This window comes from Drosophila bipectinata, chromosome XL (genome assembly GCF_030179905.1).
Source record: "Drosophila bipectinata strain 14024-0381.07 chromosome XL, DbipHiC1v2, whole genome shotgun sequence".
In the NCBI taxonomy this organism is placed as follows: domain Eukaryota; kingdom Metazoa; phylum Arthropoda; class Insecta; order Diptera; family Drosophilidae; genus Drosophila; species Drosophila bipectinata.
The window spans coordinates 6,208,076-6,233,453 of record NC_091734.1 but is presented as its reverse complement, the minus strand read 5'-3'; the positions used below and the strand labels follow the sequence as shown (position 1 = coordinate 6,233,453).

Sequence of the window (25,378 nt, the reverse complement as noted above, 5' to 3'; positions counted from 1 at the left end):
CCGCTCTCTTCGACGGCAATGACAGTGTAGCTGCTGCTGCTGCTGCCGCCATCGTCTCCCACCGCCCACTGCCGCCGCCGCCGCCACCGCCACCAATGCCGCCACCATCGCTGTCGTTATCGCCGCCATGCCTCTCGTACTTTACATTCTGCCTTAGTGGGTCAACAAAATTCCGGACAATGGCCTTTCGCTTTCGTCTGCGCGCGTCGACGTCGCTGCCGGCGTTGCTGCAGGCATTGCGCGGCTGCCTTTTGGAGCTTGGAAATGTAAATAGAAGCCAACTATCACACACCCCCTCCAAACCCACCAAACTCTATAAGCCCCAAAACCACCTCCCCATCTCTAAATGCAATATGGCGACGGCAGCGGCAGCGGCAACAGCAACGGCGTCAGCGACAGCAACAGCGACGCGACGATGAACATGAAGATATTTCAGTCGGCGACGTTGCTGCAGTTGTTGTTGTTATTGCTTCTGCTTTTGTTGTTGTTGTTGGTTTTTTTTTTCGATGGCGTAATAAGCGCATGCAGATACCCATACATTAACACGCGCTCTTGAGTGTGTGTGTGTGTGTGTCTGTAATTTTTAGTGCATTTCTCCCTTTATTACACGTTACGATTTTTTGAGGAAATGGGTTCTAAATTATAGAGTTTTATAAAATAAGGATTATTAGAAGATTTTAAAGAAGTATTATTTATATCTGATAATTTCTAGACAGTTTTTACCATAAAATCAAATACCAAAAAAAAGAATAAAAAAAGTAGGGATGGGATATTGAATTTGAAAAACATTTTTGAACATGATCAAGTTAGCCCTGCCAACTCCTTTTTGGACTGTTAGTGTCAGTGCCCTAAAATCTCCTCACTTCTATTCTGAAACTTGATCAGATCGGAGCTCCAGCGAATAATATTTTTTCATCAAAAAAAAAACTCTGAAATTATAAGTTCTAAAAAAAATTTCTGAAAATAATTTTGAAAAAAAAAAAGTTTAGTTTTTATTATTAGTGAAATAATAATAATAATATCAATAGCAAGCCAGCAGTCTATAAACCCCCAGGTGAGTGCAGTGGTGTGCTATGTAGGTTAAAGGGCAGCGTTCGTTGCACTCGCAGACTGAAGGACATCCGAACAGCCCTTCCTGCCTCAATGGTTGGCAGGAACGTGGTTTCGGTTTGGCCTTACATAAAAGTTGACTGCGCCGGGGCTGGGGCCGGGGACGAGATGACGTCGCCGCCACCACCCCTGCCACGAAGTCACGGACTTTGGAGTGTGCTTGAAGAAGAGTGCACCCAGCGCTTCGGTGGCATGGGTTGGGACCCAGTACCAGGTCCTTTGGGGCGTCTCGCCTCCTGGCATTGCATATTTATGTGCAAAGTCATCACGGCGAGAAAAGTTTTTCATGTCAATAGTGTTGTAAAGTTTATTATTTGTAGGGGTATTTTTTTTTTTTTTTTATAGTGTTGAATAGGAACCAAGTAGGCTGGGATTTTAGCTTCTATTCTTTGTGGTTTGACATTTGAATTTATTTTTCCAGTGGATATTTGCTTTGTTCAACGAACGTTGGCATAGATTTTCAACGCCCCCCCAGGAATTATCAGGAGAACTGCCTAGAAGGAGGTACTACTATATAGTTGCAAGCTACTACTACCTATTAATAGCTACTATTTATTAGCCAAAATGAGTGAGAACAAAGGGAAATATAGTCAACTCTATGAAGATGAAAAATCACCTAGGGATGAATCTCGCCTTAGATATAGACCCCAAGGTCAAGGAAAAACCCAATCAGAGGATGAACGCTCTAATGCCAATGAACCATTCGACGACGATGTAACACTAAAAGGGGATTCAAATGAATCTCAACATTCGGAGAATGAAACTATAAACGATGATGAACAGATCGATGAAAAGGCCGTGCCAAATATTGACATATTGATGAATTTGAATTCCAACCCCTTGGTATCGAACATGAATCCTCTCGCTCTCGCTAATCTTCATGGCAATGTGATGAACTTTATGGTACCAACTGTTGCGGATAGTTTAAACAGTGTAACAAACCGTCAGAAGAAACTGTCTATGGTTTTCAAGATACTTATATTCCTGTCTCTTGTATGGCTCCCCGTATCCATGGAGCTGGGTCCTATTTTCGATTCTCCAGTCAAGTGGAAGCAGACGTCCCGGTTTAACTTTATAAAGCGCCGTGTCATTACCCTCGAATGGGAATCAAACTTCTATCACATCCTAATAAGATCAATTTTAAATTCGATCCTACCGATGGTTTCGATAATGAAAATGGTTTCGCCGGGTGCTAATGGGATAAGGGTACCCAACTCGAGAGGATCATTTATGATCGCTCCGATCAACATAAATTGCTATTTTATTGGCATCATTCCATACTTTTGGAAACTAATTAAGAACGTCTTGCGATACGTAACCGACCATGAATTGGCATATTCCTATATGGTTTTGAGTACTTTAGAAAAGTACAACTACTTGAGATTTATTATATTAGTTACGATCTGTGCACAACTGATTTTCATATCAGAAATAATTCTAACTATGGCCCAGGGATTCTTGGGAATGATAAATGCGTACAAAGTTTATTGTAGATTAGAAGGACGAGATCCGAGAAAAATAATGCACATGGATAAGGTAAGTCTCATATTAAAAATTATATCAAATTATTTAATTCTTTATATTTAACCATTTAGGAACGTAAAAAGGTTTCAAAGTATTATTTCGTCAGCGACAAGACTAAGAACCTTTATGATAGTCTCCAGGAGCTTATTCACAATTCTGCTGCTAAAAATGAAACAAATGTTTAATTAAATATAAAGTTCAAAAACCAGATAAGCCCAATTTCCAGAACTAAGCCCAAAGTGAGTAGATCTTTTGAAAAATTTTTTAAATTGAAAATATTTACCCGCCATCCTGGTGGTTTTCTTAGCTTAAAGCTTTCTCCACTCACTAAGCCAACTGAAATCCCCTTAAAAAAGGGAGTAGATATATCTTTTTTTTTTTTTGAAAACTTACCCCTTGGTTTTCTTGCTATTGTTGCTGCCAATCTTGAATCGGTCTTTAGTTCGAACTTTTTTATTTGCTGTTGGGTTTATAGTCGATCTTCTGTCAGCTATATCCGATCGATTGAAAATGTCTGAAACAAAGCTGTCAATATTTTTATTGACACTTTGACCTTTTAAATGCACAAATTGTTGGTGGCTGTAATGGAAAACAATAAAATTCGATTAATTATATTTCAAATTTTAATTTTAATTTAAAAATTAATATACTATTGTGGTAGCTTAGGTTTGCGTCTTGACTAAGCCCTGCTATTTCTTTTCCTAAAAAAGCTACACACAGATGGCGCTACTTTATAGTTAAATGCTTGGTACCTTTTTAAGAGCATAGATGGCGCTTGCTTAAGAGTACATGCTCTCTTAGGTTATTACTCTTACAAGAGAGAGAGCCACTCTTTTCGGTTCTCTTTAGTTGCACTCTTTGGCTGATTGCGACTCTCTTTCGCCTGCATTTTGTGTGTCAAACTGTTTCAATAACCCCGACGCGGCAATGTGCAACAGCAGAGGCAGAAGCAGAAAGCAGCGCTGCCAACAGCGCTGTGGCAGCGAAAGGTCAACAAAGTACGTTTCATGGACACCGCTTCTTCCTCTTCCTAGATTTGATTATGTTGCGTTTGTTTTTGTTTTTGTTTTTGCTTTTGGTTTTATTTGTTGTTCTTGGTGTTTGTGTTTGGTTTTCGCTAGTCATGGAATGTCATAGTTTGTTGCTGTTATTTTTGTTATTGTAGTTGCACCACCGCCTACTTGTACATCCTTCCGCCCACTCTTGAGGCAACGACCCCGCCCCACTATGTTGCCCCTTATATATATATTTTTTTTTTCTCCCCCCACCACACGGGTCATTGCTTTCTATCGCTCTCTTTCTACCATCTCTGGGCCCCCAACTCTCTCGCTCTCTTCGTTGCAACTGCAAAAATGCGGAAGAATATGTAACGCAATGCAGAGGGGAGGAGGAGGGTGGAGGGTCCACCAATAGGAAAAAGAAGAAGCAGTAGCAAGAAGTAGCAAAATAAAAACAAAAACAAAACAACAAAAATTAACTGCAAAGTCTGGCGATCGCAGACGGAAAGAAAAACAAAAAAAAAAAAAAATTAAAAAGAATATTAGGTAGATAGAGAAGGATAGAGAGAGAGAGAGAGATAGAGAGAGGGGGGGCCAAGACAGATTAGCAGATTTCCAGCTAAAAGGGGGCAGCAGCAGCTGCATTGCAGATTCAGTTACAAGATACTTTTCAATTTGCAACAATTTGTGGAACAGAAAACAGAACCTACCTCACGTTTAAAGTGTTTAAGGGGGGAGCAAGTTTATAAATATTATATGATTAAAGCTTAAATCTAGTGAAGTGGAAGTAGCTCCTATAAAGTTAGGTCCTAAGCTAAGCTAGGATTCAAGAAAAAAAGTTAGGAAACTTATAGGGTTATTATTTTATTAACTATATTTAAATACCTAAATACATATCTAATTTCAATTAATATCTATAATTAAAGTACGGGTTCTATTCTATTTTCTTTTATTTCTATCTATTTTTGTTTTATTTTTTTGTTTTAAATATTATTTTAATTTATCTTATTGTCATGTTTAGTATCTTTAGAAATTTTTAAAGATAGTATTACTAGCTTTGAAACTTTTTATAGTTTTTTTTAATAATAGATACATTTAATAAATGTCAGTATATATATAATATAAATATCACTTGTGTTTAACAAGTATAGTAATTACATTTTATAGAACAAAACTAAACTAATTTAAATCCCCAGTTTCATTAAAATTATAGATAAAATAGCCATAAATCTTATAGATACATTCTTTACCTTAAAGTTACCCCAACAATTACTAAAAATAATACCTTTAATTCATTTTTCAAAAAATTCCTCAGAGTCGCAACTTTAATGCATTCTCTTATGTGTTGGCCGCTTAAAAAGTCATGTTGTTGTAAGCCCGGCTAATTAAAACCGCCCAACAACAGTTGGCCGAGGGCAGGTTCATCCTGTGTGCCATGTCAATACCCCCAACGCCCAGTCTACCATCGCCCCTACACCACCAACTACTCCATCCATCCCCACGTCTATGGGGAGGGGGAAAGCCAATAGAAGCAAAAGCCAAAGACAGGCGCAAACCGGGCGCATGCAAATAAAAATAGATTTTTCTCGGTATATAGGATAACGACCACCAACGACCCCAAAGTTGGGGCTGCGCTGACGGCGACGCAGCTACTACAGCTGACGGTGACGGCGGACGCGGACGGCGGACGGCGGACGTAGACGTTGACGTTCTCGGGCAACGACCGGCAAAAAACAAACGCATTCAAAGTTTGCCTACCCCCAGAGGTATTCGCTCTCTTTAGCTTTATTAGGGTAGTCCTCAATTATTATAAAAAAAAAATATAAAAATAAATGCATTTAAAATAAAAACTATAAAATAAAATATGTGATAAAAAGTATTATTTTAAAATTTTAATATTATTATAATAATTTCTAATATAAGCACCACCCTAATGTTAAACTTCCCTTCCGTGTTTGCCAAAGAGAGTAACAGAAAGTAAAAGAGAGAGAGAGAGCGCAGGCTGCCTGCTCTTCAGGTCCTACAGCACACACACACACATACTCGCACACTTGTACAACTTTAGCTGTAGGGTTGCTGACCTCTTCTCAGGGTCGCCGAAGGTTGTTGAACTCGCTACCTATCTCGCTCTCACCCTCGCTCCTGTTCATTCCCGCTCTAGGGCTGGCCCTTGTCTGTTGACGAGGGTCGCCTATGCTGCTCCTGTTCCGTATCCTTCTTGGCTGCCAGCCGTTCTCTGCCACCCTCCTGCCCCCAACCCTTGGATGCGGCTCGAAATGTGTGCTGGTCGTTGGCCTTTCGCTTGGCTCCTCTTGTTCGCTCGCTTGCTCTCTCTCTCGTTCTTTCGTGACGTAATGTGGCAACAGGGCATTCCCGATTGCCGCTTCCTTTTTTGCACCTCTACCTTTTCCCCACCCCCCCAACAAGGGTTGCCAACCACCTTTTTTTTGGTTTTTGTTGTTCTTACACGGGAATAGGTTTCTTTTATTTATTGGGATTATGATATAAGAAATAATTATGAGGGATTATAGGGATAAAAGATTTAAAAGATAACATCATAAATAATATAAAATTTAAATATTTTATTATAAAAAATGTGTGAATCTAAAAATAAGGCTTCTTTTTTTTTAATTTCTTTTAAATAATTTATAAAATAATATATTCTTTCTGTGTAGTGTTTACCTCCTTTGTATTTCCATTTAGAATTTTGCTATTTTATTTGTTTTTTTTTTTAGCGAAAGCAAATGTAGGGCTGCTACTTCTGCTGTTGATGCACTCTGTCTGTGTGTGCGAGTGTCTGTGTGTGTGTGCGAGTGTATTGGTGCATAGTTCAACATTGTCTGAGGTTAGGGTTGAATGCTCGACCGGTCGGTCAGCCCTGCTTTTCCTCCCCTCCCCTCCCTCCAGACAAGGCAAACTATGTAACTGCAACCCAATCCAGTGCACCATCATGTATCTCAATGCAGTCTATAATACATATACACATACATATAAATACATAAACATCATGTATAAAATATTAAAAATATTAAATTAGAGATTAAGAGTTTTTGAAATAGTTTTGGGCTTTTAATTAAAGAGCTAGGATAGTAAGAGAGGCTATAGACCCCCGTTACTTGGCTAGAAACTTTCAAAGAGAGTGGAACTGGAAGTTTATATTTTTGTTGCCTACTTAATGGCTGAAATTGAGTTTAGTTTTTTTTTTTTAATACCATTTTAGTCTAAATTCTATTGCAGATCACTCAAGTACTTAATATTTTTCGGTTTAATCTCTCTAGGCAACAATACTTGGCATGTCTGCTTCTTTTTAGGCCTACTTACCGCACCCCAGCAGCACCCCCATTTCTCCTCCTTCTTTCTCCTTCCTACTTCTCCCTTTCTTGAGTTTTTTTTTTCTGTTCTGCCTGTTTATCAGTCCAATGATTGGCGCGTGGTTAGCTTTTATCGGTCATTCGCCTTCTTCGGCAAGTGCGGGAGGGAGATAGGGCTAGGCTAGGCTAGCTAAGGGAGTGGGGGAGCCAGAGTGGGAAGTGGGCGGAGGCGGAGGAGAACCACTCTAGGAGAGTGCGAGTGCGTAGCGGTCAGCAATGCGTCACGTTGCTTTCTGGCTATCAATCACAAGCAGAGCGAAAGAGAACGAGAGGTGGAGCAAGAGAGAGAGAGAGAGTGGTGGGAAGAAGAAGAAGATGATGGAAGAGGGGGGCGAGTGGGAGAGTATAAGAAGGAAAAAGCCATGACCGTGAAGTTTAACGCCCTCCGGGCAATGTTAACGTCAGCGTCGCAGCTGGTGCCTCTGCTTCTGATTCTGCCTCTCCCTCTCTCCCTCTTTTTGCCACAATCTGTAAGATACAATCCACAGCGACACCTTACATGTAATATTTAGCCAAAAAATACAATTTATTTTTGAATATATTTTTTTTTTGTAAATATTCCAACACGGAAGCCCAAAAATGTCTTTTCTTTGAAATGCCAATGCCCACCACCCTCCCACCCCCTTCGATATGTCTTTGTCTTGGCAGGCTGCGTCAGCGGCGACGTCAACGCCGACAGCGCTGCTGTCGTTTTTGTGGTTTGACATTGAACTCGAAATTGATGCGCGCCGCTGAGCAAATGCGTTGGCCGCCACTGGCACTCTTCCTCCCGCTACACCCACTCGCTACAACCAACCGACCAACCACCCACCCACCTACCCGACCATCTATAGTGCGTCACCCGTCTCGCTCGCACACGCTCCATCTTATTAGCAATTTCGCTCCGGCACCTTTTTTCTGTTTTCCGTTCATTTGCTTTTATTTCAATTTTTTTTTGGCTTTTGGTATGGAGGGCAAGTTCACTGAACTTTCGCATAGAAAGCGCCGCAACAGAAATCTCTTTTTTTCGCTGTATGTGTGTGTGTGTGTGTGTGAGCTTGCCGAAATCTAGGTATGTAAGTGTGTGTGTGTTTTGGAGGAGAGGTAAGATAGTGTGTGGGATAGTAAGAGTAACTGAACAATTAGCAAGTCGAAGCTACAAAACTACCGATTACCGGTAATCAATGAAATAATATATTACCTTTCTAATTATAGATTCAACGTATTTATTATTTTAATGGATTATTTACTGAAAACTACTGAACTGAAAGGAACCCCCCCTCTACTATAAATTTACAATCGTTATATTGGTTTGAAAAAATTTCACAAAAATATACTTGCATTGATTGGTAAGTTAATTTTTAACTCTTTTTTTTACATTTCAATTAATTTATTTTCTTAGGAAAAGCCATGTCTTAAAACCAGAGTATTTCTCTGATCTCTTTTAGACTATATTATTACAACTCTACCATCTACCGATTACCGTTAATGGATGTCATAAACCCTCGATTCTATTTCAAAATTCCGATAAAAGCCCTCCGATTATAAAACCCAACTGGATATTACCAATCTTGTATTATTTTTAATACAATTTCCAGATATATATAAGGAAATATTTGATTTGTAAGTACTATATCCTGATTTTAAAATCTTTTACCTAAAATATAAATTTTTTACAGACAACAAGAAATTTAAATTATTAAATTTTATTTCTAAATTTCAAGTAATTTATTATTTGGTTTAAAGAATATTAAAGTACAGGGATGACATTGATGGAAAGCCATGTCTTAAAACCAGAGTGTTTCCCGGATTTTTAGACTATATTATTTCAACTCTACCATCTACCGATAATCGGTAATGAATATCATAAACCATCGATTCTATTTCAAAATTCCAAATTCCGGTAAAAGCCCTCCGATTATAAAACCCAAGTGGATATTACCAATCTTCTATAATTTTAAATGCAATTTTCACAAATAAATATAGAAATATTGCATTCGTTAATCAAAATTTAAAAATCTTTTACTTAAAACATGAATTTTTTACAGAAAACAAGAGGAGACTTTTGAGAACCATTATAAAATAAACATACATATATGTTAAATATATTTTAAAAATTTATTCAAGCTAATTTCTAAATTGCAGTTTATTTAAAATTATTTGTATATTCTCTACACTAATACATACAAATATGAGTTGTTGGTAAAAACTTGAAACAATTTCTTGTACTTCAAATAATCATATTATATTTTTTTTTGGTGTTGACAGGAATGTCACTAAAATCGCTAAAAGATAAGGCCAAAAATCAGGCGTATAACGGAACCACAGTGTACACCTTACTTCGAGTGTATGTATGTATGTATGCTCCATATACTCTATAAGCATGTGTGTGCATGCAAAAACAAAAATTAAGTTCATAAGCGACTAAAGAAATGGCAACAATGGAAAAGCTCAAGAGTAGCAGCAGCACCACCACCAGAACACCAACAACATCATCCACAACAACAACAAAGGCAACCAATTTTATGAAAGTCACAGTCAAGGTCAACATGCGTGCAAAGCGAGAAAGAGATAGAGAGAGCGAGTGCTGTGATGGGGCTGGCAAGAAAGAAAGAACCGCAGATCTGTTTTGTACGCTAGGGTGGACCCTGACTATGTGCAAGATTACAATTCTTGGAAATTAAATTTTATGTATTCCTTTAAAATAAATGTTAGTTCAAATGTTGTTCAACAGTGCGTATGAGTAATTTTTTTTGTCATAATTTCAATTTTGATCCACCCATAACATAACTCTCTCTCTACCGATTATTTATTATCTATGATAAGCTCACAAAGAATTTAATACTTGCGATGACGATGGGGGGGCGATGGAGGGGGGGCTATTGGCCAGAGTGGGTGCGGCAACGATCAACAAGGAAGTGGCTTACCAGCCATCGGGAGAGCACACACGGGGCAAGGAGCAAACGAAAAGAAAATAAAGCAAACGGCAAAATCACCGGGCAAACAAATGAAATCAAATCAAAAGTAATTTCGTTGGGGCCCGTAAAAAAAAAAAAAATGACTCACTTGATCCCCACTGCACACACACACACAAAAACACTAACATTCTCACAGATACAAAGTCTCTCTCTCTCTCTCGCACAAAAGGAAAACAAATGGCTAGGTCGGTCGTTCACCTGCCTTGGCTACACGAGAGAGCGTCCCCCCCAAAAGAGAAGAAAGTTTCATGTGTGTGCGTGTTTGTGCTTGTGGGAACCGGCCGGTTAGTAGCTTGTAGCTCTCGCTCTTCGTGGAGCTGCTCTCTCTTACGCTGGAGTATTTCATAACGCTTCTGGTTTAAGTTGTTATTGTTGTTGTTGCTGTTGTAATTCGTGTCAATGTTCTATCGGCGTCGCCGTCGTTATTGTGTTGTTGCTTTCGCTCTTGTTTAGGGTTTAATGACATTGCCGGTTCTTCGTTGTTTTTCCTTGTTTTTTTTTTTTGTTTTTGCTTTATTTTTTTTTTTTTTTTATTATTTTTATTTTTATTTGTTGCCCGTTGTGGCTTGTTTATTTATTCTTGCAACTACTCCAGCAACAGCAACATCTACAACAAAAACAAAAACAAACCGGGAAGCTAAAGCAGAAGCAACTCCAATCTCCACTTTACGCCCAGACAGTGCCGACTGTACAGTGAATACAAATGTATAAATAACAGAACCAGGCGACTAAAGAAAACAAAGCAATAAGGTTTTAAAAAAAATTATTTAAAAAAAAACTATTACTAATATTTATGTCTTGCACCTTTTTATCTTTGCTAAAAACTTTTCCATGCAAATTATGAAACCTAAACGCTTTATTGATTATCATTTAATTGCGTTCCTCGCATAACCCATTTAGTATTCAGCATTTAGCATTTTACGTGGCTGACTCACGTCGTAATAACACGTAAACGTAATTGACACACGTGTGGGGTGTACTGCTCCTCAAACTTTCTGCTGTGCTGTATTTTTACTTTTCAGTTGTTTTTGTTTTTGTTACGGGGCTGGCTTCGCTTCCTCTGCCTCTGCCTCGGTCTCTGGCTCTGCCAACGCTAGCAGCAGCGCAGCTCTGAGGTTTTGTATGTTTGGGATTTTTTTTTTTTTTTTTTTTTTTCTTTTGTTTTAGAGCGCTCACAAATGTGTGTTAGTTGCCGGTCATTCACACCGAACGTGCCCTTTTGGAGAGCAATGCGCTGGGAGCTCTCTTGGAGCTCGCTCTCCCCCAGGTTGTTGCTCTCTTTCTCTCTCTGTCTCTTACGTTTTGGGGGCTCTCTCTGTATCGGTGTGGCCAGCTATGTGTGTGTATGTGTGTGTTTGTGGAGTTTGCGGTGAAACTTCAACTTAAACTTGAGACTTAAGGTTTTGGAATCTTTTTTTAATAAAAATATATCTATATATAAGCTTAAGTTTTAAAATTGTGTATTTTATTAATTTTTTTCCTTTAACTTAAGATTAATGATCCCGAAAAGCACCTCCTTTTTCAAAATTGACGTCATTATTGGAATGGATTACGCAATTCCGGGAGACATCATCGCAAAACTGACTAATTTAACCATATCTCTGCCACAAAAACTAACAAAACGAAGCGAAAGAGCAAAAGAAAGAGCAAGCACTAGGAAATAGGGGGGGAAAGCATTGGCAAAAACATGACAAGTGGGCGGTGGGGCGGTGCTCAGGGGGTGGGGAGAAATGGTGAAATGGGGGGCAACAGGGCTTGTGGAATGGTAATGAGAATAGTGTAAAAGTAAAAGGTCATTGAACGAACATCGTACCTATTTCTGCCATTTACACACACACACACATGTATTTCTATAATAAAAACATGAAGTATCTTTGTATGAGTATGTGTGTGGGCGAATTGTTATTACTATTCACCAGTTACAACCAAAAAAAAATAAAAAATAAAATACAAAACCTAACAAATTAAAAGAGAAACCTCAAATGTTTGAGATAAACCTAAAGCGAATAAATAAATACACTTTTTTTTATTAATTATATAAACATTTATTATAAAATATAAAATACCGAATAATATTATAAAACATAATACAACTATAGTCCGAGTTTAAGCCATTTTAGTCATACTTTATTGTTAGCCAAGTTGAAAGACCTCTAGATAGAGTACAACCTGGTAATTGCTTTTTGTATTCCGCACTCGAATGGCTTGGAGAAATTGAGGAAATGTGGCGAGCCAAAGTGAAATGGCCATGGCCAAGAGGCCAAAACCATTTTGGCCAAGATCAGATCAGATCTTTTGCATTCCTCGGCGTTTATCCGACAGAACCGTATCTGACGGATCGTCATAGGAACTTTAAAGATGATCTCTTTTTATTTTTTGCCCAAAAAAGGGTCCAAAGGCCGTTGCGTGATCACAGCTCTTTGTTTTTTGGCCAAAGAAAGCGGCCCCAAAAATTGCAAAAATCGCAAAAAAATAAAACACAAAGAAGAAGCCTCAGACAGAGACAGAGACAGAGGGTGAGAGAGAGGGAGAGACAAACAAAAGTGCCAACCTGGCTGAAATAAAGGTGATTGCATCGGACTTGCATGCAAATCCAAGCGATATCCAAAAGGTGTCCAATTGTGACCAGTTCTGGATGATTCACACCGATATTGGGAAAGTGCACTCCACGCGGAAGTCGCCGCCATGAAATTCCGACGAATCGAAAGCCAGGTAGCCGACCAGCCGATCAGCCCGACCAGCCAGGTACCCGTGTTTCGCAACAGTGACACAACGGCGCCAATTAAAAATACATTCTGGCCACACAAATGTTTTTTTTACCCACTAAGTTCTTCAGTTTTCCAGTTGAATAGACAAATTGGTAAAAAGATGTCTGCATTTGATACGTCCACGATAACTTTTCCCATTTCTATATTCTTCGCCCGATTCTTGAAAAGAATGCCTTATAAGAATCGTGGATCGATTCTCCATCGATCTGCATTTAAATCTCAACCTCGAAAATTTTTTTGATTTTTTTCCAAATTTTCTGGGGAGGTCCCTATAAAAGTGGGGAAAACCACCAAAGTCGAAACTCGACTTTTTCCAAAAGTCATATTTTTGTCAATTCTGAACCGATTCTTAAAAGGAATACCTTAAAAGAATCGTGGATAGATTCTCCATCGATCTGCATTTAAATCTCAACCTCGAAGAATTTTTCGATTTTTTTCCAAATTTTCTGGGGAGGTCCCTTCAAAAGTGGGGAAAACCACCAAAGTCGAAATTCGACTTTTTCCAAATGCCATATCTTTGACAATTCTTAACCGATTCTTGAAAAGAATACGTTAAAAGAATCGTGGATCAATTCTCCATCGATCTGCATTTAAATCTCAACCTCGAAAAAATGTTCCATTTTTTTCCAAATTTTCTGTCCCTATAAAAGTGGGGAAAACCACCAAAGCCGAAATTCGTCTTTTTGCAAATTCCATATCTTTTTCAATTCTTAACCGATTCTTGAAAGGAATACCTTAAAAGAATCGTGGATCGATTCTCCATCAATCTACATTTAAATCTGAAACTCGAAAAATTTTTCGTTTTTTTTCCAAATTTTCTGGGGAGGTCCCTTCAAAAGTGGGGAAAACCACCAAATTCGAAATTCGACTTTTTCCAAATGTCATATCTTGGTCAATTCTTATCCGATTCTTGAAAGGACTACCTCAAAAGGTTTGTGGATCGATTCTCTATCGATCTGCATTTAAATCTCAACCTCGAAAAATTTTAAGATTTTTTTCCAAATTTTCTGGGGAGGTCCCTTTAAAAGTGGGGAAAACCACCAAAGTCGAAATTTGACTTTTTCCAAATGCCATATCTTTGTCAATTCTTAACCGATTCTTGAAAGGAATACCTTAAAAGAATCGTGGATCGATTCTCCATCGATCTGCATTTAAATCTCAACCTCGAAAAATTTTTCGTTTTTTTTCCAAATTTTCTGGGGAGGTCCCTTCAAAAGTGGGGAAAACCACCAAAGTCGAAATTCGTCTTTTTGCAAATTCCATATCTTTTTCAATTCTTAACCGATTCTTGAAAGGAATACCTTAAAAGAATCGTGGATCGATTCTCTATCGATCTGCATTTAAATCTCAACCTCGAAAAATTTTTCGATTTTTTTCCAAATTTTCTGGGGAGGTCCCATCAAAACCACCAAAGTCGAAATTCGACTTTTTCCTAATGCCATATCTTTGACAATTCTGAACCGATTCTTGAAAGGTTTATCTTATAAAAGTCTCTATACTTTTTCGAAGTTATCTGTATCTGTAATATCTGTAATTTCTTACTCGATTTTCATGCAAAAAATGTAGAAAATATCATAAATGCATAAAATATGAGAAACTCCCTCGCTAATGAATAAAAACACAATCAATCCCGCAGAACATAATTAGTAATCATGACTAAGGGGTACAAAAGAAAAGTAAAGAAAAGCGCGCCACCCAGAGCGAGATAGCACTAGAGCGAGCAAGAGGGAAGGGGAGCGATAGGGAGACAATAAGTACTTTATCGAGGCACTGACCCTATGTTTTCCACATACAATTACGTTTAAACGTCACTGAGCGTGTGTATGTGTGTGTGTGTGTGTGTGTCACTGGCTGACTCCCATTTCTACCCCGTGGCCCCCTGACTCCACTGGCTCCACCACCCCCACTGGCAACTACGAGGTACAATATTGTCAGAAGAAAAAGTACAAAAGCCAACTAGAGATAAGGAAACATTCCAGTCCAAAGCCAAGATTCGATTGGGATCAAGCCACTCAGGGATGGGGCCACTACCCTCGATATATTATCGATAACTATCAATTCGAAGAAAAAAATATCTGATATCAGTGGAATATTTTTGTATAAGAAAATAAATAATAAGAGAAAAATGATAAGACAGTCTCGTGTTTATTCTCGGGTGCATTACCCACCTGTCCGCCTTTCCCCCACCTCTCCCAGCCAGTCCCCCCCCTTGAAGCTCCTCTATCTCTCCCCCGCCCCTCTAAATAAACTTCAAGTTCATTGGCATTGATTAAAATGCAAGGCAAAAACAAAATGAAACAAAGGCGATAACAGCCATAAGTTGTAATAAATACAATAGCTTCAGATGAGAATAAATTATAAGTAAAAATAGATTTTACTTTTTAGCTATAAAAATAATCAGTATTTTAATCTTAAAAAGTAGAAAAGTTCTCAGACTTTCTTAGAGATTCGAAATACCTCTAAATATTTTGTATTATTTTTTTTTCACTTAATTGGACACCCAAATGTGCGTTCTGCTACTGCCCTCTCATCTCATCATAACCCCCCCCCCCCCCACCCCCGGTCTTGGTGCTGTCTCTTTCTGGCATATGTGAGCCATGTAAAACGGGGGTTACATGACATTGAAACGAAATTTTGAAGGTTTCCACAAAACGTTTTGTGTCTCTGGGCAGGGTGAAGTGGTTGGTTTCTGCAAAAATACCTAACTACCTACAAAAAAAAAAAAATAAGGGCATAAGGAAGAGAGAGAGACAGAGTCAAGGGTTTGAAAAATCCGATTCAGATACAGATCCAGATCCAGATATTCCTCTTGCTTGTTATTTTTCTGGGCCTGTAATGTAATGGCGAAAATATACACAAAAATTTGTGTGTGGAATCTCTCTGACGCCCTTGTCACTACATTTTTGGTCATTGGCCTCTCCAATACATACACACACAGATACACACAGATACTCCACACATGGATACACACACACATAGAGATACATGAAAGCCATTTGGGACTCTTGGTAACAGGCAGTCGTAATGCAAAGTAGAAGCCAAAAACAAAACAATGCCCAGACCTTAACCTCCCTTTGGCTCCCCAACCTCCCCCTCGTCAGACCCGCTCTCCTCCTCTCCTCTACTCCCTGTTGTTATCGTGCGTTTGCCAACCCACCCGCTACTCACACACACACACGCAACACACTCATACATCAGCAATCAGGAAGAAGAAACCAGGCAATAAAGTTATAGGCTTTCAAGCTTTGGCCGCACTTTTAATGCCCTACACTTGAAAAAAAGATGATATTTTTAGTTAAAAATATTAATTATTAAAAGGTAAGGCTTAAAAAGGTTTAAAAAATGTGAAAAATAAATAATTTATAATAGAAAAAACTATTAGTAACCATTCTTTTTATATTTATATCGAAAATAACAAAAAATTACTCTTTAAAAGTAAACTTTTAACCGTTTTTAAGTATAATTATACTTAAAAATAATTTACAAAGCCTTGTTTTATAAAATGCTCTTTAAGAAAATAATAAAAAATATATTTTTTTATTTCTTTCTCATGTAGATTTCGAACCTTAAACGTTATATAATCAATTTCTATTCAAATATAACTCAAATATTCTTATTTGGGCTGGTTTTTGGATTGATTGGCCAAATACATGGCTTTTAGGTCACTTTTTTTGGCCCCAAACAACAAACTTGGCTAAGAAAAACAAATGTTTATTATAACCAAACAATTGTTAGGATTTTATTTACAGTTAGTGATCAGGTTACGCGACATATCGATAAATGGGATTTAGATTTCTTTCCCAAGGAATTGATTTGAAAATAAGTAATATTTAAAGAAAATAAAATCCAATAGGCTCGTCTTAATAACTGTTACTTATAATACATAATATTATGAAATATAAATCTATTAATAATTAATGATTTTTTTAATTTTTTTTATTTTATTTTTCGTGTAGTCATCGACATTCAGCATCAACAATTGTTTATCAATGTGTAAATAAACGTATCTGAGTATATGTGTGTGTGTGTGTGTGTTTGTATCTGTGTGTGCGTTTCGTTCCCAAAAATTTCAATAGCAAAGGTCGATGAACTCGAGACCAAAAGAGAAAGAGAGCGAGAAAGCCCCAGTGAGAGAGTCCAAGCAAAGAGCGTATTACCTCTCTCTTCTTGTTTTATTTTTCTTTTCTTTTCTGTGTTTTTTTTTTTTTGAATTTGCGCGCGCTTCCTCGTTGCGTTTCATTCATAAACAGAGAGCGCCGAACTCCAGAGAGAGAGCGAGAGAGAGAGAGAGATAAACCTAAACTCCGGGCCAGGCCAACGAACCGGGCTCTGACATGTGCTTCTTCAGTCAGCTCCTCCAGCTGCTTCAGCCCCCCAGCCCCCTGCTTGCACCCGCCCCTTGCTTTAACTAAGGCGGGGTGACTAAGCGCGCCCTCTTGAACTCCTAAACTTAACCCAACTTTACCGCCCCACACCCCACATCCCCCAGAAGCGGAATTTCACATGCCACATGCAACCCAATGGGGCCAATTATAATGCCATCATTGGGATTATTGCTCGCTTATTAAAGTGAACGAAAATCTGGGGAATGAACTTTGTAATTTATTTTGTGGGGAATTCCTTTACAGGGATTTTCGATATTATTTCTAATTTCTAAAGTTTTTAAAGATTTTTTTAGCAATTTTGATCTTTTATGAAATTTTTTATTATAGATTTTAATATTTTTTAAGACTTATAGTCTAACAATTTAATTTTTAAATGTTTTTGATGTTTTTTGTAGTTTTTATTTGAAATATCTCTCTTATTTCTGATTTTTGAAGATTATGGAAGTCTTTGAAAATAATTTCCAAAGGTCGATCATAGGATAGAGTATCTTCTACATATTTTCCTAGCTATTTAGTTCTGTAAGTTCTGTATAGTTCTTCTATACAGTTTTAAATTGATTACTTTTTTTAATGAAATTTTTAAAGATTTATAGAATTTGACCTTTAAATAAAAATCCTTTCTAGGAAATCATATTTTTTTTTTAACAAAGAATGAGGTAATAGTTCAAATTTTTTGGTAGAAACCCAATTTTATTCCTCAGAACTGTTCTTTTTGAAAAAGAAATCCAAATTCTTGAAAAAAATGAGCTTTATAGATTCAATATTTTATGTTATTAATTCTAGACTTTATAAGCTTTAGCTTCAGCTTTTTTTAGTGGAATTTTTAAAGTAAAAAACATATATAAACCAATTCCAAGAATATTTAAAATAAAGTATTTAAAGTCCAAGTAAAATCTAACCGATTTCAAAGCTTTTTTTACAAACTATCATTTAATTTTTGTATATAGTTTTTAGCTCTTTATAAATAATATATATTTTTTAAAATTTAAAATCAAGACTTACTTGAATTTTTTCCGTTGCAGCGGTGGCATCTTTATGGCATTCGGCTGGCGCTTATTATTTTAAGGGCCAGCTTTAGCGAATACCGTAGATGGTGGTGCAGTGGGGGGTGCGGGCGGTTGGGGGGAGGGGAAATCCATGCTCTGCCAGCAAGCGATTCTTCCAGTTCACTCTCAGATTACCGTTAGAATTAGAATTATCCTTCTTTTTTTGATTTGTTTTTTATTTCACTTGTTTTTTAATTATTTTTTTGAGGTTTTCATCGGTATGGCTTTGTTTTACCGTTACAAGCACCCGCACTCAAAAACACACACACACACATACACATACACGTGCACTGGTTGGTTATTTCCCTTAATTTTTAAAGCTTTTTTTTGCAGCTTTTCTCTTTTGTATTTTTGGTAAATTTTTTTGAATAGATATAGGGATTTTGAAGACAATTTTTGAAACTAATCACTTTTGAAGTGTATTTTTTGCTGTTGATTTTATCGTTGTTGTTGGTTGTTGTTTAGTTTTAAGGAAATTCAAGATTCTAGCAGCTGTTTAATTACTCCTTGCTTGGTTTTGAAATTTCCATTTTAAATTCCATTAATTTTCTATATTTTTTTTGGCTTAAAATTTGTGGCCAAAAATTGCTGATGAAGCGTCAACTGTAAACAGAAAACACACACATATAAAAAAATGCCATTAAAAAATAGTGAATAATAGATTTTTGATTAAATTCAATTAATCAAAATGTCGAATGCGTTTTTGTGCATTTTTTTTTTTACAAATATTTTTCTATTATTTTTTTTGTCACAATTAAAAAACACCATCCACACAAAAAATAGACGCCGGATCACAAAACAAAAACAAAGCTGTTTCAAAAAAAAAATTTTCCAATTTTTTTTTATTTTTTGTTGGGAGCGTTTTTCCCCAAGTTTTCCTACTCGGCACAATTTTCACAGCGGCACAATCGCGTTCTTTTTCGATTTAGGCGGCTCGATAGCTCGAGTTTTCCCTAGTTACCGGCTTTTCCGCGAGTTTTTCCGAATTTCCAGGCCAGCGGCCGCGATGCGAACGCAGAGAACGATTTTTTTCGAAAAAAAAAATGTTGTTTTTGTTGATGCTTTTAAGCGACGTGAGCGACCGCTGCCGGCGTCGACTGAGGCAGCACTGTTAAATCGCAATGCTTAAGCAGACTTTTGTGCTCTGCCAACGGCCGCAGAGGCCGCACTGTTCGGTTACAGATACATTTAACCAGATACATTAAGAGAAAAGTTCATTCACTTGAAGTTCACGGCTCTCTTAAGAGCAAAACCACCAAAAAGAGAGCATAGCTTCCGAGTCACTCTCTCAATTTTTAACAGCGAACTAACATGCTCATGCTCTTGAGCTCTGTTACTGTTAAATACAAAAACAAACATTACCAGTCACATATTTTTATTCTAAATAAAAAAAATAGATATTTAATTAATTTTTTAAAAATCACAAACTCCTAACAGCCAATTGTGTTGGCATTGATGAACTGGACAAAAAGCTGAGGCACCTGCTCCAGGGGCGTGGGTGCTGTTTGACTCGCCCGGCAGGTGCTCGTGATGAATTTCTGTCGCAGCCGGTTGAGCTGGAGGGCATTCATCGAGGTGGTGACCTTCACGGGGCTAGAGCTTCCCGGGATGCGTAGCTGGCCGAAGGCCTTGATCTTGACCGCGCCCAGTATTTCCTTGATTATCGACTGCATAATGTTGTCCAGCTCGAACAGGTAGTTGGTGGCTCCCAGAGGTGGCTGCAAACGTTATAGCTTAGTTTCAGAGACTATGGGTTATAAGAATATCTTACATTCTGCGTGCTCTGATTGGGCGGAAGGGGACGAGTCTCGTACAGTGATTTGTAGATGGCCTCCACATCCAGGGTATCCTCCGGCAGGGCCACCACCAGGGGACTGTCCCAACGATTGTTGCTCTGCGGCTCCTCGTACCTCATGCACAGGGCATCAAAGATCTCACGGGTGTAAGGCACATCCGAATTGTTCACCGGCTGCTCCGGTGTTTCGGCTTCCGGAGGCAGTTCATCCGTCGCCGTACGTTTGCTATTAAATTCCCAGGCCTGCTCTTGGGGAATGCAGCAAAACAGAGTGCATTGGTTGGTCCTAGCTGCTTTTGTCATGCAATAGATTTCATAGCGATAGCCTGGAGTAGATGGAATGTTTAGTTCGTCTTCTATATTATTAGGGATAGCTCAACACTTACCTTTTATATAATTGCCAGCATCCAGGATGACCAGATCGTCTTTGTTGAGGTTTCGTGAAGCCTCGGACTTTAAATCACTTCGCACCACCTTCTCCTTTTGCGAATCCCCGGCGTGCGAGTTCTTTTCAAAGAGTGCCTTGGGGACCGCTTCGTTTTCGGTGATCAGGTGAACACGTTTGCCCTTCTCCTCGAAGTGGTCACGAAGCTGGCGGGCTCGAGTGGACTTTCCGCTGGCCGGCAGACCCGTTATCACAACAATAGGCATGGCTTTTGCAGATGAATTTTAATAAATAAACAAAAGTAAATAAATAGCGGGGACCACGCTGGACCAGCAGCAGCAGCAGTGTTGGTAAGTGGCTGGTTTAGGAAATGAAAGCAGTTCACATTTTCTGTTGCGTGTTGGTAAGGAAAAATATATAGTATGAATTTAATTGTTTAAAAATATACTAATGCCCTTTTCTAGGTTTTAAGATTAATCTTTAATAAAAAGAAAACTATGGCAGAGTTTTTAAAATTATCTTTTATTCTATAAGGTTTCAAACTAGATATAATTTTTAAAAAATGCGCCAAAATATCCTCTCATTTCTTTATCGATAAATCGATAACAGGGTTGGTAAACAGTGTTTTTATTGGCAAGCAGTTTTTGCGGACACCAACAGCTGTTCGGGTAGTGAACAAAGCCAAACGTGTAAATTTTAAAACATCCAAATTTATTTGGACTTTTTAATGGCCGAACAGCGCCGCCGGTTCCGCAACAAGAAGCGGGATGACCATCAGTCCGCTAATGTCCTGGCGCCGGTCACCATTGCCCGGCGCTGCGATGACCCCCGCCTTCTACAGCCAAAGATCCTGCTGAAGAAGGACCGCGATCGGGACAAGGAGCACGACAAGGAGCGGGATAGGGAATCAGAACGGGATAAGGTGAGGGAACGTGACTCGGAGCTTCGCAGCAGTAACCACGATACGAACTCATCCTTAAAGACCATAATTATAAATCGGACCACCGATGGCCGGCTACCGGAACGATATCAAGCCATGATGTCGCCCACGGCCAGAGCAGGAGGATCTGCCTCAAGCTTGGCCCATGTTTCAGTGCCCAGCAACTCGGTGTGCGCGGCTCTGGTCAGTTCATCCTCGGCGACGAACAGCTGCCGGGATAGAAGCTGCAACCCGACATCCACTGCCAACGGAACTGCACCCGCCATCCAGGACCTCCAGCCGCCGCGTATGACCCGCCCCACTCCCCTGATCGTCGCCAACGGCGTCTTTAATGCCAATGCCCGCAAGCTGTTCAACAAAACCAACACCGATTTCACGGTAATCGGGGTTCTGGGGGGCCAGAGCTGCGGAAAGAGCACCTTGCTCAATCTCCTGGCGTCCGAGCGACCGCTGGACTATGACTACTACCAGCACCTGTTCATTCCGGAGGCGGACGAGTGCATATTCTCGACGCGGCCCAAAAAGACAAACAACGGCAGCCAGAAGAATGTGCTTCGTTCGAGGACCGAGGCGTTGCAGTTCTTCATCACCCGAGAGCGTCACATACTGGTAGACACGCCGCCACTGCTGGCCACATGCAAGGACACCGATAACCTGGACATGCACTGCCTGGGCTTGGTGGCCCAGCTGCTGAGCGTGTGCCATGTGCTCATCCTGGTCATCGACGGTGTGGCTGTGGAGCACCTGCGTCTGCTGAATGCTGCCCTGCGCTTGAGGCCGCGCTTTCCCTGCAAGGGCTATGTCCGAGACCACGTGCCGCAGCTGCTGTTCGTGCGGAATCGTGCCCAGCGTTTGGACTTCGAGCCCCAGCAGCGGGAACGTATAGAAAGGATGCTGACGCACCTGTACGAGCCCACGGGACTGCCCATTTATCGGGGACGTGGTGAAGCCCGCTGCCTTAACACCTTCCTGCTGCCGGATATTGCGGGGAACGAGGCCACCGCCTACCATCCCAGCCTCGGGGAGCTGGTGCGGCAGTTTCGGGAGCGTGTCCTAAGCTGCCCGCGCACCTCCATGTGCAGCGGCGGCGAACTGAGCGAGGCCATCTGGTTCGAGATCCTGGCAGAGACTGCCCGCAAGGGTGGTACCAATTTCGAGAAGATCCATTCCGAGATTAAGCTGCGTCACCTGGATATCCGTACAAGCCAGTGGCGGACGGAGAACTGACGTGATCCAGTGACCCTCTGACCTCATCCCCACGATGGGGATACGAGCCATATCAACTCGCGTCATAAGACTGTCCATAGAGAAACGATGAAAAACAACGGGATTTTTGAGTTATGCAGCAGCAGGATGTCGTGACCCTGGTTTAATAAGGTAACATGGGGGCGTTACAATAATGTTGGCGAAAATAAAAACATATTTATTTTTATATTTTCTTATCCTTTTTCTATATAAAGTTTATATAAATCTTTGTGTATATTTTGTTTCGCCTACGAGATATATTTGTTGTCGTTGTAGTTGTAGTTTCCGTTTCCGTTTCCGCTTCCGGTTTCCGGGTTCGTTCCAGCTTACGATTATAAAGGTGTTTTAAAACTTCTTGTAAATCAAGGCATCCTTATATTAAATGTACACACTTAACGAATCATCGAGTGACGCCTCTTCGATTCGAGTTCCCTGTCTTGTGATGGCATCCTTGAGGTGGTGGTGGGTTTTTGGATTATAATTTGGTTTTCGATTTCGGTATTTGGATTATGGTGATGTGTGGTGGTTGTGTTAAGGTTTTGATTTCTCGCTTCTATCTCTCGCTCTCGGCTATCACGTTGGCTGGGCCAGGTCCTGCATCTCAGTCTCATTGTTGATCGCGGCATCGGCCAGTTCCTGCTGCTCCTGCTTGGCCCGCTCGCGCTCCTCCTCCTCCTCCTCGTCGGTGTCGGCGCGCACAATGAGATCATGAGGCTCCCGTGAGGCCTTGCGCTTGCCGCGCTGCTCCTCAAACGGATCCGGCTTGCGGCAGACCCAAAACAGGCTCTGGTACTCGCTCTGCTTCATCGAGGACGGATTCTGGGCGTACTTGGTGCGAATGCCGGTGCGCGAACTCTCGATCACAAAGCCAATGCTCTCCATAATGATGCACAGATCCTCGAACGTCGGCTCGATGCTATTCTGGCCACTGACATCGCTGTAATGATACAGCAGCGGCCCAAGGTTCACCCAAATGCCACCCGGTACGAGAATTCTGTAAACAAAACACACCAATTAACAAAAAGAAACCATAGATCGGATGGGCTATCAACCTACTTGTAAATGGTTCGAATAAAATCAATAACATTGTTGGCACAATCGATGAAGAAACATGTGGCCACGCAGTTGTAGGTGTGCGGCGTCTTGTAGACCTCCAGGAAGTCACCAGCGGCTATTTCGAAGTGACCTTTGGGCGGGTTCTTCAGCGGACAGACGTCCGGAAAGCGAACGGCAGCCACCTGGTCCTCGCGCCTCAAATTATTCACATACTGATGGACCCAGGGATACAACACATACTTGTTCTCATAATCGCAACTGAAAGATGAGGAGTTCTATAGAAGAAGCTTCTTTGGAATGGTCAAACTCACAGATTCAGAACAAAGTTGGAGGCAATGAGCATAAAGTAGGAGAACTCATTGCCCTCGCAGGAGTACCCCAAACAGGCCAGCTCATAGGTGAGACGTCCCAGTCCAGCTCCCGGCACCAGAATCTTGATCTCCTTCAGCTCACTAGCAAGTGATTAAAAGTTAATTAAAACAATAAATGATTAAGATGGCCTTGTCTTACTAGTCACTGGGCTTAAAGTACTCTACGATGCAGTCAATGATGGGCTTGTAGGACTGCTCCCGCTCCAGGGCGCCATCGGTGCTCCAGTCGCGCGCAATCAACTTCAATGTCGACTGGGCCTTTAAAATTTTGAGAGGTTCAACGTCAGCATCATCAAGTGCAATAGAATTCTGCGATATTGGTGGATAGCGGATGGGTGCGGGTGTCGGTGGACAGATTTGGAAAAGATACGATATATAGATATAGACTTTGTTTGTGCCAATTCAAAAGTAATAGTTGGAAAAGGTGGATGAGTGTGTGGATTTAATTGAAAGTTAAACAACTTTTTACAACAACAAAATGAAAATGTAATAGAAATGTTACAGAGATTCCCCCAATAGTACCTGGTCCATATCGCCATGCCTGACATGAGGCGGCGGCTCGTCAAATTCCCAACGGTCCGATGATGGATTGGATGGTGAACCGGAGTCCGGATCCGGATAGAGCACACGCTCCCGCAATATCTCCCGGATAACGGCCTGATTTCGATCGATGCACGTGCGTACACAGCTCAGGTGGGCCCGGTACTTGGACAACATGTGCTGGTCCTCGCCGGACAGACTGTTGAGGTAATCCATGGAGCGCTTCAGTCGCTGGCAGGCATATGGTCTGCAACCGAGAGTGGAAGGGGGTTGTAATAAACTAATTATTTATCCCCATTATCAGTGAGTGGGGCTTATCAACAGGCCCAGAGGGCTGCTCTGGCCAGAGGAGAGCTCAAATTGGATACCCATGATGAAATAATGTAACAGCGCAACGGGTAAGCAGTGCAAGAACAAACCTGTTGATTCTTCAAGCAGAAATCAACACCGAGCTTGACGACAGCCTGTCTGCACATGTCGTTTCCCCTCTCCGCTCTCTTACGCTCCCTCGCGCTCACTCATGCTCTACGCTCCATTCACCGTTAGCCGGCTAAAGGGGGGAGACTCATTCAGCGCATGGGAAACGGCTCCAACAACAAAAACCAACAACATCTACTTACCCATAGTAGAGGAAGGCGTTCTGCACCTTCTGAATATGCTTCTCCTCCTCGTCCTCGTTGGCGGAGAAGGCCTGGGCCAGCTGCTCATCCATTTTGGGATGCATGGGAAACATTGCATTTGGTTGTCGCGTCCTTTTCTCGCTGTTCATTCACGTTTCATTTTCCGGCCCCCCGATTTTCCTGTATTTCTCTTATTTCCCGTCCAATTCGATTTGAAGTGTGGCCGTCAGTGTTTGGCACTACCTTGACATTCCAAGTTTGCGATTT

The 25,378-nt window shown here is 40.4% G+C and overlaps 4 protein-coding genes across 6 annotated transcripts in view; 1 reads left to right on the top strand and 3 right to left on the bottom strand.

Annotated features, from left to right (window-relative positions):
• Positions 1-19,256, bottom strand: part of LOC138925824 (uncharacterized) — a 37,412-nt gene extending 18,156 nt beyond the window's left edge. Inside the window, exons 1-3 of the mRNA XM_070277297.1 lie at positions 19,121-19,256; positions 18,116-18,762; positions 3,028-3,213 (exon numbers count right to left, since the gene is read on the bottom strand). Of these exons, the coding sequence (XP_070133398.1) occupies positions 3,028-3,213; positions 18,116-18,144 (215 nt within the window). The 5' untranslated portion in view covers positions 18,145-18,762; positions 19,121-19,256. The remainder of the gene's footprint in view (positions 1-3,027; positions 3,214-18,115; positions 18,763-19,120) is intronic.
• Positions 19,257-19,531: 275 nt separating this feature from the next.
• On the bottom strand, positions 19,532-20,705 carry LOC108124807 (protein KTI12 homolog). The gene is made up of 3 exons (XM_017240655.3): positions 20,341-20,705; positions 19,931-20,280; positions 19,532-19,877 (listed from the first exon to the last, which is right to left on the bottom strand). The coding sequence occupies exons 1-3, from the start codon at positions 20,603-20,605 to the stop codon at positions 19,590-19,592; spliced, it is 903 nt and encodes a 300-aa protein (XP_017096144.1). The 5' UTR covers positions 20,606-20,705; the 3' UTR covers positions 19,532-19,589.
• Positions 20,706-20,977: 272 nt separating this feature from the next.
• LOC108124851 (protein SMG9) lies at positions 20,978-22,713 on the top strand. Of its 2 annotated transcripts, XM_070277880.1 has the most exons (2): positions 20,978-21,261; positions 21,322-22,713. In XM_070277880.1, the coding sequence occupies exons 1-2, from the start codon at positions 21,067-21,069 to the stop codon at positions 22,504-22,506; spliced, it is 1,380 nt and encodes a 459-aa protein (XP_070133981.1). In that variant the 5' UTR covers positions 20,978-21,066; the 3' UTR covers positions 22,507-22,713. The 2 variants fall into 2 exon arrangements, with proteins under 2 accessions (XP_070133981.1, XP_017096212.2); XM_017240723.3 differs by having other exon boundaries at positions 20,978-22,713.
• LOC108124852 (carnosine N-methyltransferase) lies at positions 22,610-25,353 on the bottom strand. 2 transcript variants are annotated; one of them, XM_017240726.3, is made up of 6 exons: positions 25,112-25,353; positions 24,474-24,738; positions 24,091-24,260; positions 23,892-24,032; positions 23,581-23,838; positions 22,610-23,518 (listed from the first exon to the last, which is right to left on the bottom strand). In XM_017240726.3, the coding sequence occupies exons 1-6, from the start codon at positions 25,258-25,260 to the stop codon at positions 23,098-23,100; spliced, it is 1,404 nt and encodes a 467-aa protein (XP_017096215.2). In that variant the 5' UTR covers positions 25,261-25,353; the 3' UTR covers positions 22,610-23,097. The 2 variants fall into 2 exon arrangements, with proteins under 2 accessions (XP_017096215.2, XP_017096216.2); XM_017240727.3 differs by having other exon boundaries at positions 24,091-24,209.
• Between the last annotated feature and the right edge of the window lie 25 nt (positions 25,354-25,378).

Coding starts and splice junctions, on each gene's coding strand:
- LOC108124807 (XM_017240655.3), bottom strand. CDS start 20,605: ATGCCTATTGTTGTGATAACGGGTCTGCCGGCCAGCGGAAAGTCCACT. Junction 20,281..20,340: donor TGCTGGCAATTATATAAAAG/GTAAGTGTTGAG, acceptor CATCTACTCCAG/GCTATCGCTATGAAATCTAT. Junction 19,878..19,930: donor CCAATCAGAGCACGCAGAAT/GTAAGATATTCT, acceptor TAACGTTTGCAG/CCACCTCTGGGAGCCACCAA.
- LOC108124852 (XM_017240726.3), bottom strand. CDS start 25,260: ATGAACAGCGAGAAAAGGACGCGACAACCAAATGCAATGTTTCCCATG. Junction 24,261..24,473: donor GGCATGGCGATATGGACCAG/GTACTATTGGGG, acceptor CCAATATCGCAG/AATTCTATTGCACTTGATGA. Junction 24,033..24,090: donor TACTTTAAGCCCAGTGACTA/GTAAGACAAGGC, acceptor ATCACTTGCTAG/TGAGCTGAAGGAGATCAAGA.
- LOC108124851 (XM_017240723.3), top strand. CDS start 21,067: ATGGCCGAACAGCGCCGCCGGTTCCGCAACAAGAAGCGGGATGACCAT.